Consider the following 14,222-nt stretch of genomic DNA (forward strand, 5'->3'; position numbering starts at 1 on the left):
GCAGTAAGGGGAATTCACAAATTACCTGACAAAAAAGCACACAGCCATCCCCTGCCCTCGCAGCCACCCTGAGAGTCCTGCGACACGTTAAGGATGCCAAAAGGGAAAAAAAAAAACCAAACCAAACAAAAAGCAAACCCCCACCCCAAACTGCAGCAATTACTTGATGAGGGCATTTTCAGTTCCTAAACTGGGAGAGAGAAATTCCCCTAGGTCATCTGATCTCTGTTGAAACCAGACCAGGAAGAGGAGCAGTGGCAGTCGGCGAGTGCAAGGGCGTTCTCCAGCTGTACAAAAGCTTCTCATGTGTGAGCGGGTGATCAGAGCAGCGCAGGGATGTGCATGCGTATGTACAGGCAGCAAGGCGAGGTGCAAATATCCTCCCAGCCAGATCATCTCTTGCACAACTCTCTGACTCTGTGCAGCCCGGCAGACCTTTTGTTTTTTCCTCCACTGCTCCTCTCCAAGCATGCCTCCACAGCAGAACTTCTGAAGAGCTGTTTCCTCCTGCACCATTTCCTCCCACGCATCTCCCTGAAAACAGTTCTCCCCAAGGAAAGGTAGTCGCTAGCAGCATGGTGGGGGTGACGGTGATGAGGACGTGGATTGAGCCAGTGGTTGCGGGTTCCCAAATAGCCAGCGCCTTCTATGACACGGCACTGCTGCTGGTGGTGAAGAAATACTACAACCAGACCAACACCACTGTTCCTTCCCATGCACTGGAAGATGCTCAGCAGAAGGCTGTCTCTAATTTTTATATAATCTACAACCTAGTCCTGGGCCTGAGCCCACTGGTGTCAGCCTACGGCTTATCCAAGCTGGGGGACAGGATGCATCGGAAGATACCCATCTGCTTCCCTCTTCTTGGCTACTTGGGCTCCAAAACTCTTCTGCTCCTCCTGATGCTGCTGGGCTGGCCCATCGAGGTGATGTATGGGGCTGCTGCCTTCAATGGGCTGACAGGCGGTTTCACCACGCTCTGGGCAGGCGTCATGGCTCTGGCATCCCTGGGGTCCTCCGAAAGCAGGAGGTCTCTGCGGCTCATCATTATTGAGCTGGTGTATGGCCTCGCTGGCTTTCTAGGAAGCATGGCATCTGGCTACCTCTTTGTTGGCTTCAGTGACCACTATCGAGAGGGCACTGTGCTGGTGGGCTGCAGCATCGCTTGCTATGCTTTCTGCCTCCTCTACAGCACTTTTGTCCTGACAGTCCCCAGGCCAGCTGCTTCCTGCCCAGCCAAAGCCAAGAGTGCAGAGGAGGTGGGCAGCCAGCTACCAGCCCACACAGGAACAGGAGCAGGAGCAGCAGCAGCAGGGAGTTCCCAACCTTCGGAGAGCAGCAGCTCCACGCCAGTATCCCCCTCAAAACCACTCATCATCATGCTGTTTGTGGCAGCAATCCTCTATGACCTTGCCATCGTTGGTGCAATGAACGTACTCCCGCTCTTCTTGCTCAGGGAGCCTTTAAGTTGGAATGCCGTGGAGATTGGCCATGGCAATGCTGCTGGGTATGTGATCTTCATCACCAGCTTCCTAGGGGTATTTGTGTTCTCCCGATACCTGAGGGACATTACCATGATCATGATTGGAGTGGCATCCTTCAGTGCTGGCATCCTCATTATGGCCTTCGTGCGGTGGACATTCCTGTTCTACATCGGTGAGTCAAACAGCCACTCGCATGAGCAAGTGCACCTTGAGAAAGGGGCTGGGGTCTTTCAACATCGGGAGAAGGGCTTTTGCTCTGCTTCACTGCGAGTTTCAGAACAGGGAGCTTGGCAGACCATCGCATGAGCAATTCCCCAGGAAGCTTCATTATCATTCCCCTCTCTTCACATCTCCCTTTGTACTCTTACACTCAGCACCCTATAATATCCAGAGGAGGCATACACTCCTGCCAAGGCTTAGTTTAAGGTTGGTTGACTTGTAATTCGTCACTTGGTCATAGCCCAGATCTGAACAGGGGAGCAATGCTCACACGGCGGGGGAGTGGGAATTGTTGCTGGCTACCTGTACTAGTTGGACCACACTGCTGCACTGATGGGAAGCACTTGCCTTCTGTGAGGTAAGGCTTAAGGCTACAACAGAAACAAATTGGTGAAGTTTTCCTATTAAGCGAACATCTTAAGACGTGATTTATTTTTGTTACATTAAGGCATTTATGGCTGATGGGAAGCTTAATAGCAAAACATTGGAGCTGCTTTAGCAACTAAAATATCATGATAATGTAGTGTACGGAATCTTACACTATGTACAAATGACCAAGGGACAGATAACTATAGATGGGGCAGCATCCCATGATGAAGGAAAGGCTAGTTTATTGTTGGGAGGTAGCCCCTGCAGGAATACAGATAACAAAACCCAAGAACCGCATCCATTGTGGCAGTGAGATGGATGATACTCTGTTTGTCAGATATGAATCATGTGTTGCATGGCTTTGAGGTTTTGCTTCTGAAAGTGAGAAAAAGATCTAAGACAAATGGCCTGAAGTGATTTTTGTCTGCCCCTACAGGGAATGAGAAATTGAAAAACCAAGCAAAGTTATTCTAAAGGAAAAGATGGTAGGATATTATATTTGTGTACTAAGCCAAACACTGAGTGAAATTTTTAAGAGATTTTGTTTGTTTAGGCAATCAGGCTGGGGAACAAAAAATAAAAAATTAAAATAAAAAAATGCTTCTTAATATTAAGTCCATCGTGAACACACATTGCTACACACCGTGCAGGATGCTTACTCCCTGCATTGCAGAAACACCTCAGTACACTAGACATGAATCGAGTTTTCACCGAGATTGGTTCTGCTGACAGGAAGGTAATTCCAGCTCCCGAAAAGCTTCCACACTAGAGAAAGCTTAAAATAATGGAAGCCAGAAGCACCCAGGTAGAAAAGAGCTGTAGTGTCACAAAGGTACTGTTTCTGTCAAGGCCATGCAGCATGGGGTGCTCCCTCTGCTCAAATCAGCCTCACTGTCTCAAAGGACAGTGCTACATTCCATCTAAACAGGGATTTCAGGCTGAGACCAAGACACCACAGCTGGTTTGGGCAAAGTACCTCTGCTAGTGGGAGCAATAGGTGGCTCATCCACCATTGCTTAGATGAAGTGAGGACCTACACTCCTACCAAAGATTTGTACTTCCTTCTGGTACTCAAGGGACAAGAAAATGTGAAGCAAAGGCCCTGCCCAAGCCAGAAGCACGTAGTCTTCAAGAGCAGTAGTTGTGTGGGGCAACAAGGAGCAGGTACTGATGACTACATATTCATTGCATTGCAGCACGGGCAGTGATGCTGTTTGCCCTCATCCCCTTACCAACCATCAGGTCCATGTTATCCAAGCGTGTTGAAGGATCATCCTATGGTAAGTACTTCGGTTACCTTACTGATCAAAAAACCTCAAATCCCTCCATTCAGCCTAAGGTACAAAGAGAAAGGTAAGTTATTGCTGCAATCTGTGCTTTACGTAATAAAACCAGAACAGCTGATACCACAAATGAGAAGGGAGGAGCAGAGAAACTTGCAGAACAAGATTGTCACATCCAAACTTCTCATCCTCAGTTGCATCATCATTTATGCACAAAATTTTCAGTACATGCTTCAAGAGATTACTATCAGTGTGCAGCTCAAAGTCAGGGAAAATATCTGGGGTGCTGCTCAAAAACACAGTACTCCAGGGAAAACCAAGAGGAGGACTGTGATATTCACACCATTTATATTTGGCTTCTTTTACTTCCAGTTTTGGGAAGGATGGATTTCTTTCATCTTTTTTCAGTTATGCTCTCTAAACACATCTCCAAGTGTTACCTGGCAATTTGTTCCTGTCAGACCACAATTTAACTAACAAACGATAACCTTTGCATAAAATTTGGCCCTTTTTGGTACACAGGAGCAGAAATTCTTTTCTATGAAAAAATATATTAGAAAATAGTAAGATGTATACACTTCACAACACCATACTGAAGGCTACCATCTTTTACCCCAATGAGCTGGATTTAGACACAACAGATGGGACTGGTCTTGCATTCAAATAGCACCTAAGGCCCATGACTGCTCATGCCTCCTCCAAACATGTTCTCACAGCCATCCTTTGCATTCTTTTCCCTTCTGCCATATGAACACGACACTCCGTCACCAGTTCATTCCTACTGCTTCTGCTCCTGTCGTGGTTTAAACCCAGCCAGCAACTAAGCACCACGCAGCCGCTCACTCACTCCCCCCACACCCAGTGGGATGGAGGATAAAATCGGGAAAAGAAGTAAAACCCGTGGGTTGAGATAAGAACAATTTAATAGAACAGAAAAGAAGAAACTAATAATGATAATGGTAACACTAATAAAATGACAACAGCAATAATGAAAGGATTGGAATGTACAAATGATGTGCAGTGCAATTGCTCACCACCTGCTGACCGACACCCAGCCAGTCCCCGAGCGGCGATTCCCCACCCCCCCTTCCCAGTTCCTATACTAGATGGGTCATCACCTGGTATGGAATACACTGTTGGCCAGTTTGGGTCAGCTGCCCTGGCTGTGTCCTGTGCCAACTTCTTGTGCCCCTCCAGCTTTCTCGCTGGCTGGGCTAGAGAAGCTGAAAAATCCTTGACTTAGTCTAAACACTACTGAGCAACAACTGAAAACATCAGTGTTATCAACATTCTTCGCATACTGAACTCAAAACATAGCACCGTACCAGCTACTAGGAAGACAGTTAACTCTATCCCAGCTGAAACCAGGACAGCTCCTCAGTGTGGTCCGTAGCAAACTCACCTACCTGCCACAAATAGCACAGCTCACACCCCAAATTAATCATTATTATTAATCAATTTTTAACCTCCACCATGAGCCATACAGGCTGCACCTGATTCCAGCGGCAGGCCAGCTCTCAAGCAGGACCATGCAGCCAAGCAGCCCTTGCCTCCTGGTAGCAGTATTGTCTCCTTAGGCGGTGGCTGCTCACACTGTGCAGCTGGAGAAGGCTGCGAGGGCAGCAAGCTCAGCACACAGCCCTGACCTTGCTCCCAGTTTGCACATCCTGGCAGGGCTGGGTTACTCCCCCTTCCCCCATTTACCACGACAGAAACAGAAGGGTGCACTTCAGCAAAAACCCTCTTTCAATTAGAATTCAGTTTCTGCCTTTCATCCACCCTAAACATCATACAGATTACACGCACCTCCCCATTTCAGGCATTATTATGATTTTAACCCAGTGGTTACTCTTCTGGCCTAGGGCAGAGGCAGACCCTGACTAAAATCTCTCCTGTCCTGAAGGTGTTAGCCCAAGACTACTTTTCTACCTCCTAGGGAAAGGAGCACTTATTGCCCAGTTTATTGCTGCTCTTCCAAGCAGCCACCTCTAATCTAGACTGTTTAAGCAGACAGTTTTCCGGTTGGATCTTTTGTCCCATGCCTAAAAGAAGGGAAAGTCATTTAATTCTTGTCTAGAACAGAAGAAGATACAAGCTCATGACATCTGGCACTTAGGAAGCAACAACCACATTGCTCTTCCACACAGTGGTGTTCCTGGAATCGTCAGGGAGGTACCAGAGCTGGTTTTTTCTCCCCGGTAACAAACTATATTCTTGTTTTACAGGTAAGGTGTTTGTCCTGCTGCAGTTGTCTTTAGTCACCACGGGAGTAGTGACATCTACAGTCTATAACAAGATCTATCAAAACACACTGAACTGGTACAGTGGCTTCTGTTTCATTTTGTCTTTTCTAGTCAGCTGCCTGAGTCTCCTCCCTTTAAGGTAAGGAATAGGAAGGGTTTTGTCCAAAAGCACATGCTGTTATTTTCTCCAAGCTTCCTGATTCTAGGTCTAATACAGATAGGAAAAATAACTTTTTTTTTTAATTAAAGAGAAACAAAAATCTTGCAGAAAATGTGTTGACAAATATCAAAGAGATTCAAAGAAGAAACTTGCAAGTCATTTAGCCAATTTTTTTAAACTTCTTTTTGTTTAATGTAACATGAATTGCTGTCAGAGGAATACGTGGCAGTTTAAGAGCTGATAATCCCAGGGGACAAAGCCTTCACACAAATGTACTGCTTGATATTGCAAAAATAGTAATAAGTAGAATGAGGGAATAATCCTACACAAAGTAAAACATTTTTTAAAAAAATCCATTACAGGTTACTTATTGTGATAGAAGAAAATAATCTGAGTCTCCTTCAGGTGTTTCTTTCAAAGAGAAACCATTAACGCACAGTAAGGATATAGTTACTTTTCTGATCCAGTCAATTTGCCCAACTGTACAGCTACAGAATGACTGAGAGGTACAATTTCAAGAAAAAGTTTTAAGCACAAAACCAGCTTAATTTGAAGAGACAAAGCTGAAACAGCATCTCCATCTACTCTTCCAGAATTTTTGATGGATCTCCCTCCAAATCTCACCTTGCCTGTCATTCTCTCCCCAAGACCCTCCAGCTCATTGCATTACTAGAAGCAACGAGACTCTTCCAGTATGAAGTTAAACTGAATAGCTATAATGTCAGTATTTAATCCATGCAACAAGAGTATTTTCATTCAGATAAAAAGGCAAGTACTGGCTAGGCTCATGTCTGATCCCAGGCAAAATTCTTGCCAAGTTTTGCTGTAATTTTTAAAAAAAATAGCAGTAGAAAGTCTAAAGGCAGTATGTATACCAACTTCACTGTTATCACTTAGGAAGAAAAGAAAAAGCAGCACTAAGGAAAGCTCCTACACCATCAGCTGTGCCTCACCCAGAGCACCAAAGGCTTTCCAGGCTTGTGAACATGTCTGACACCTGGTGTCAGCAGGACTACAACTGTGGGGAAGGTTACTTCATACTCATCATTCCCCTGGCTTCGCTCTCCTCCCCCTATTTTCTAGATACAAGAGTGACTATGCACAACGCTGCTCTTAACAGCGAGTCACTGCTAGCTACTCAACTGCTTTTTAATACAGGCTCCAAATATAAGTTAGCACCATTATCACCACAAACACAGGTTATTAGGACTTCAGAGTCTGAAAGATGACAAATGGTGCCAACATGATTGTTTGTACACAGGAATAACTTACAGAAAGGCTGGCGGATCCTTGAGAGGAATCACATGAGCACTCAGCCAGCTCCAGACACCCCAACAAAGTTTAAGCTAAAGAATTGATGGGGCAAAAGCAAACTGTAGCTTGAAAAAGTAGTTTGCTAGCTTTCTTGTAACCTGCATTTTTATTGCTCTTTACAGCATTGTGGCCATCAAACAACGTTCAACCACTGGCTCCCTTCAGATTCTGACTGAGTGACAGAGGCTGCACCAGCTAAAGCATCTTCTGGTCTTTACCAACTCTCTGAGCTACCAAAGTGGAAGGTTTGCCAAGCATTAGTCCCCACAGTTATCATCATTACAGGAAGCATCTCATTTGTGTTTCCATTTCACAGCATGCCATGGCCTCTCAGCCACTGAGTTCACCCATGACAAAGAAGTTTGCCTTGTTATTTCTGCAGTACACCATGTTGCAGAGTATATGCATTGGCTATTGCACACCAGCAGTCTTCAGAGCATTTTGCTTTCCTGCTAGGCTGGTTAGCAATAGTGCAGAGGGATGAGAACAGGGTAGAAATGAAGACACATCCTTCAATGTTGAAGGGGAAAGCAGAGGATCAGTTTTTCCATTAGTTCCTTCTTGTCTGTTCCTTCGGAAACCGCAGAGCAGTTCTGTGACTTTGGCTGATGAAGCAGGGGTCCACAAGCCACATGCTGCATGCACACAGTTGTCAGCAGGACAGACCTGCTCTCCGAGTGCTACAGAAGATGTGTCAGCCCAGCCGATCAATGTTACATAGAAGACCACTAAATACAGAAATACCACTGTAAAAAAAAGTAAGATTTAGACACTTTTAGTAAACCCTACAATAAAACACTCCTGAACAGATGTTCATGCCTCTGACTTCTGGGAGATTGTCCCACTGTCCCTGGACAGTGCTTTAACAGAGCTCATGGGAGGACACCTATGACTCAAGAGCCAATACCAGCACTTCAACTCACACCACCAGGACATATCACATTAAGAACAGGTAAGTGCAGCACACTATTCCTACAGGCTTTACGAAGGTGTAGGGACACTAATACCAGGTAATAGTCACCTTATTACCCCAGCTTTATACTGGGTAAAACCCCTACCAAAAGGAACCTCATACAATACAGCCACTGGCATGAGATGTTGTCAGCTCAATCCAAACATGATTCAAAAGACTGGCATGCCCCAGAGGGATGAGGGCTTAAATTATGTGTCTACTTACATGCTAATTGAATTAATAAGGATTAAGCAGCTTCCAAGCTCCTAGACTAAGTAATGGCAAGTTAAAAGCCCTTCAGTAACTGAAATCATCTGGAGGCAAATCAGGCAGCTTCAGTTCAAGCCAGAGATGCAGCAAGCAGAAGCTGATTACTCACTATGCAAGTCCTTTCTGAGGAAGTTGCTGCCACCCCTGTTCCCCACAGACACACACTCTTGCAATCTTTCCTCAGCTCCAGACTTCACTTTCAAGTAATACCAAATGTACTACAAAAACAGACGGATGACTTTTAGTTAAATCAGCAGTAGAACAAGATTTTAAGGGAAGAGTATTTCTGGTATTTCTGCAGTATGATAGTGAGCTGCCCAGCAAAATAAGTGCACACATCATTTCAATGGCAAAGTCTGCAAAAAATGAAACTTTACATTCTAGGTAAAGGAGTCATCTTTTAATACATTTATTGGTCCATTCCATTAAATTAACTGAGGTAAACAAACAGTGCATTTTAAAAAATGTACACACTAATAGAGAATTACAAACAGTTTTACCTCAAAGTGTTTTTCTCCATCAATACTAGTTCCATAGTAAACAATGCACAAAGTATATTTATACAGAGATATATGAAAGGGTATAGAAACATGCCAGCACCAGAAGGCAAGACAACATTTCCTAGCCTGCGAGTCTGAACAAGAGCACAGTTGCCAGATTTGGTCAAGTGCAGGAAACAAAAGCCTCCTTCCCATTTTTACATTGTTGACTAGCTAATTCACAGAGAGACGAATCTTTTCACAGCTTTCATTTTGGTTTTTAATGGTATGAACAGTGACTCTAGTTCTGGTAAGTAGGTTCACAGAGGCTGAAAGCAGAAGAGTCTGGGTGATGAGCCAGCACCATTTTGGTCCCCAGTAGTGACACCTTCAGCAAGGAAGGCAATGAGACCACCTCCACTCACAGCCAGCTTGCCTTCACCTGCATGACCCTACTCTCCAAACCTTAAGAAGGGACAGAGGGATGCAGGCACAGAGGAAAAGAGAACAAGGATGGTGCTGTTTTATTTTCAAATACTAAAGACAAAAGCCCTTTGGCTGTTTGCTATTGTAAGACTGTCCCTCTGCAATCTGTCTCCCCGTGCAGTGCGGATGTGGCACTGGCCCCAACCCTGCTGCTTGACCTGAAGATAGGGATTAATATCCCAGCAGCAGAGTTAAGGAAATGGTTTAGCTTCAAAGCATACAGTACCAAGGCCTTCAAAGTAGTCTAGGACAGCAAGTAGCCTTTAATGTTTTAGCATGTCATTTACAGAAGGGTAATCTACTTACGCCTTTTTGGAAAGTGCATTATTTTCTGCACAAGTACTGTGCCTTAGCCATGCAACCTTAAAACTAGCCCAGTTCGTTACTGGGTACTTGTACAGGTTGGATACCGTGGCAAGACTCCAAAGTGCTAAGCATAGAATTAAGCGTTGCCATTTTATTCCATAAAATTGGTTAAACAGCAGTCCCAAAAAGTTTAAAATGCAACATTCACACTGCCAGAAGGCAAGTTTATTCCTGTGATCCCCAGTTTTACTTTACAGTAAAAAAGAAAAAACACAAACCTGGCAAGTAGTAGCAACTCCCCTACCTTAAAAAAGACCCCATTTTCCCTGTTCGTTGGTTGTTGTAGTAAAAGTTAATATACCAAGGGAAAGACTGTTCTACCTTCAGAATTTAAGAAGGCTGAACATCTAATGAGCTAGTTTAGTCTATGCAATTTTGCTCAGTGGTTATCAGCACCAGGATTTTAACAGTCTGCAACTTTAATCATAATCAGTTAAATTGTGCGAGTTTTAACAAAAGCATGGCTCCTGTTAAAACACTGAACAGTCCCTGGTGGGCTGGGAGGGAATTCTTTGTACCTTGGCATCTGCAGGACTGACACCTGAAACAATATGCATCACAAACAGACTATGCAGAGCCACTGCTGCAAGGCTACCTCACAGGACCATCTCTGCCACTCATGTTTTGCAGGTGTTTCTTTCTACCACTCATCCCACTACTCTATCTTTAGCACAAGTGTCAGTATGACAAAAATCCAAGTAGGCTTCAGTGAAGAATCCATAGTTTATTCTTTGATACAACTCACATCAGAAGAGTTCGTGTCTTTAGGGCTACACCTATTACCTTTTCATTTTTCAATGGATACCTGAAAAAGCCATGATGTTTCAACATCTATGTTTATTGCAAGAGTCAGAACCTGGTAAGAATACATATGAACAATGCACGGTTTGTTACCAAGCATGAAAACAAGATCTCAGTGCTTGGTTTATTGTGCTGGTGCCAGTTAAGAGAAGAAACAAACACCCCAGAAATTACACAGAAGTAACCAGGACAGCAGTGAATCATGCATCCTCTGAGAGGGAACTTGGTCTGGCTATGGATTACAACGAAAACTGGGCTAATTTAAGGACTGTTGAAGGTGCTGCATGTTACATAGGCTTATAGAAAAAGTGCAACTACTTTTGACATCATTTTAGTGCATGTGCAGAGGGTGACCTTAAGTGACTGAACACTCAAGTTACTCAAAGATGAAGCTTCTGTACTACTCCTGCTTCGCTTTACCAGCACCTCTTACTTTTCACACTTAATGTTTGGGCCATCCAAAGGACAGCCTCTATCCTGTAAGGATTACAGGATAACATGTCAGAGTTTCACTAACAGTTCAGATCTTAACCTCTCACTAAAGCAGTTAAGTAAGTGCACCCTTTACAAGTGTCACTCTTTACATCTTACAGGAGTTTCCTGCTCTTTTGTAGTTCTCCTGTCTGGCACTGCTGCCCCATACCTCACAGCCTCTCCCACAGTTACCTAGTGATTTACAACAGCTCTTTATAAAGAGACTCCTCCGTAGCCCACAGGAGCTGAGAGACCCACCACTATACATCCTTACACTGCAGCAATTCTTACAGAGGACTCCTGTTTTGAGTGTTAAGGTTTGCTTCCCTTGTAGGTGCTTAAGAGGTTTTGGTGTTCTGGATCATTAAGAAATCCTATCAGTGGCCACAGCCTGAGGCACATGTTCCAAACTCTCCTGCAAATCAACTTGCAGGTGCCACAGAGCCATATACTTTAACAGGGAAGTGCAAAGCATGCCTGCCTTTCAAGAGCTTAGGCAAAAAAGGATTTACCTGAATTTGAAACATATTTTGGATGAGGACTAATTTAAGAACTATGCTGCAGAATCTGTGGCATCAGACTAAAGAAAATTTAAGATGACCTTCAACAGCTCCACCCTCAATGGTTACATGTTGATTTGAACTTTACCTGGTACTCCCCACTATCCATTATGCTTCTCATGAACAGCTGTGGTGTCAACTGCTAAATTCCCCACAACCAATACCCACTTCAGTTTGACATAAAACTAAGAGGGAACAGGACCTCAGTGTTGTAAGGCATCAGACAAAACCTACTCAATTGCAGAAAAAACCCACCATCCTTTCTACTAATCTTTCACTTTTTTTTTTGACAAGGTGAAGGGAAGACTGTCTAAATATTAGTTCAAATTACATTTTGCTTGACTCCCAGTGATGTTGCAGAGTCAACTACAAAATTCCATTTACCACACAGGAACCAGCTCAAAAAAGCATGTTTATCTCTGTTTGTGGGAAATAGGGAAGACTGTTACCCTGAAGGTCAGACTGTTAAGGGTATGGAAGTGCTTATTTTAGAAGGGAGAGATTGAGGAAAACACTTGGTTACTGCTTCAGTATGATCCCTTTAAGCACTTCCCTTGCACCACAAGTAGTTTGTCATTCTGGACATAACAGCAACTTAAAGCAGAGTTCTTGTTTACACCAAATAACTATATATTGACAAACTGTGATCTTAAACCAAAAAGCATAGTTTGTTTAGTACCAGAGCTGTCAATGGAGGCTGAGTCAAAAAGGAAGACTGCTTAAAATGTCTTAAACTTGACTTTTGCACCCAGAGAGCATCATCTCATTAGCCTGACAGCTACCACATTGCTGCAATAACTCATCTTGACAGTTGCTACAAAGTCACCAAGCTTAGTAGGGGAGCCTCAGGTGTTTATGAAGAGATAAAGTCCAAACCAGACTGGTACCTGGTAGGTCATCACAGAGCACAGAAGTTGCACATACTCAATTACTGCTCAGATTCTTCACAAGAATGTTGCCAGAGATAAGTAATGACTCAAGTTTAGCAGTAAGCACTCAGAATTATTTATACCACCAAATTCCAGTATTACATTGATATCAACCCCAAACCCTCTCACTTAGGATGGTTAAAGAGGATTTATCTGCATGCTGTTAAACCAAGACTCTGGGACCCTGGAAATTGCAGCAGCATTCCTAAGGCCATTAACACCAAGCAGGCATTTACTTGAGGCAAGACTGCAAAAGAAAGGGAAAAAAGGGGACTTGAAGAAGCAGTTACATTTCTAAAGGCCAATAAAAACTACTAAGAAAATAGATCTGTACCAAAAGTAGTCTTAAAAGACTTGCCATGTGGTTCAGTAGAGACAGGTATGAACACTATGTGTACCTAACAGGGTAGCCATCCACCCCCACCGACCTGTTTAAGGCAAGTTTCACACACAATGATGCTTGGTGTAAGAAAGCATTTGACACTTTTTGGCTTTTGGCTGCTGCAAAAAAACATGGGGAGAGAAAGCAGAGTTCTACCTTTACTACAGCAGGCACCTAAGTAACCAAGCCCAAAGTGGCTCTAGTTCAGAAAAAAAACAAAACCCAAAAACATTTAAAGCATGGACCAAGAGAACTCTAACATGCAACTTCCAGAGCTAGCTTTAGAAAAAATACACTAAAGACTCACACTTGCTTCCACCATTCCCATAAGCCTTGAAAGGCCACTGTTCAACTCACTCCCGCAGCTAAGCTGATTTTAACTCCCAAGTCAGTCACAAGTACACTTCAGCCAACTGACATTACTTCATAATCACCAAGGTAAACAAAGATACTCAGTATGAACCAACAGCATGCCACACTCACAAAAAACACAGTTCATGCTTGCATCACAAGCTATCTGCAGGTGGTATTGGTATGTTCTGTCTAGGACCAGCCCAACTCCCACACAGAAAAGTCTCCAGAAACCATTTTATCCAGAGGGAGCATATGGGTGGTAGCAAAACAGAAAATACTCATTTCCAGCCCTTCCCTGTCCATCCAAAAAAAGGGATAAGGATTGGTTAGGGAGTACTGTATCATAGGAATAATTATCATCTTTTTTTAGCAAACAAAGCAGAATGTTAATAAAGATGTCATTTGGCACCTTGCAGTAGAGTTTTATTTTCATCTTTTCAGTGTTCCACTCATCAGTTCCTTCCAGACTAGAGAGGTAAGTTTTATCAAGATCCCCGTGCACTTCCACTATGAACCCCCAATCACTCCATAGGATAAAGAAGGAACCATTCAAGGTAACTCAAAAAGATGAAACATACCCCAGTTTTAACACAGAAAGTGAGGAAAAAAATTCAAATCATTTTCAGAACGTCTGTACCAGCCTAAGTGCAGCTGGCATTTCGGTTAACTTGACAAAAGGAGTCCTTCATACAGTTCCAGTATGTCTAGTGGTACTGAGCATCGAAGTGCTAGACTGTCCATGAAGGTACTTCTTATTTGGTCTCTGGCTTGTCTTGCAATAGTGGTATAATTGACTCCCACGCCGTAAGGCACTGAAGAAAGAAATAAAGATTTAAAAAATGGATTGTACATCAGTTCTTGTAACTTTTGACCAACCCTTCCAGACCAACAGAATGCAAATTCAAGAAAGGCTAGCCAGGTCTTTATAGATTATTACATAGGGGGAAAAATAACAGAATCTCAAGCAGCAAGAAAGTGTTCAAAAAGAATAGCTGCAGTTTCCAAACAAAGACAACAAATTAAAGCTTTCCAAAGTTATCAGCTGGCCCAAGCCATCAAAAATCATGAGAATACCCAGGATTTCCAAATATCAAGCT

General features: G+C 43.5%; 2 protein-coding genes across 2 annotated transcripts in view; one reads left to right on the plus strand and one right to left on the minus strand.

The window, feature by feature from the left end:
* Positions 1 to 218: 218 nt before the first annotated feature.
* Positions 219 to 8,683, plus strand: SLC46A2 (solute carrier family 46 member 2). Its single transcript, XM_052776047.1, has 4 exons — positions 219 to 1,656; positions 3,269 to 3,352; positions 5,581 to 5,737; positions 7,195 to 8,683. The coding sequence occupies exons 1-4, from the start codon at positions 576 to 578 to the stop codon at positions 7,250 to 7,252; spliced, it is 1,380 nt and encodes a 459-aa protein (XP_052632007.1). The 5' UTR covers positions 219 to 575; the 3' UTR covers positions 7,253 to 8,683.
* SNX30 (sorting nexin family member 30) overlaps positions 8,673 to 14,222 on the minus strand; it is a 53,211-nt gene continuing 47,661 nt past the window's right edge. Inside the window, exon 9 of the mRNA XM_052776048.1 lies at positions 8,673 to 13,937. Coding sequence (XP_052632008.1) covers positions 13,878 to 13,937 — 60 coding nt within the window. The 3' untranslated portion in view covers positions 8,673 to 13,877. The remainder of the gene's footprint in view (positions 13,938 to 14,222) is intronic.

The sequence above is a fragment of the Harpia harpyja genome, chromosome Z (genome assembly GCF_026419915.1).
Source record: "Harpia harpyja isolate bHarHar1 chromosome Z, bHarHar1 primary haplotype, whole genome shotgun sequence".
Lineage (NCBI taxonomy): Eukaryota > Metazoa > Chordata > Aves > Accipitriformes > Accipitridae > Harpia > Harpia harpyja.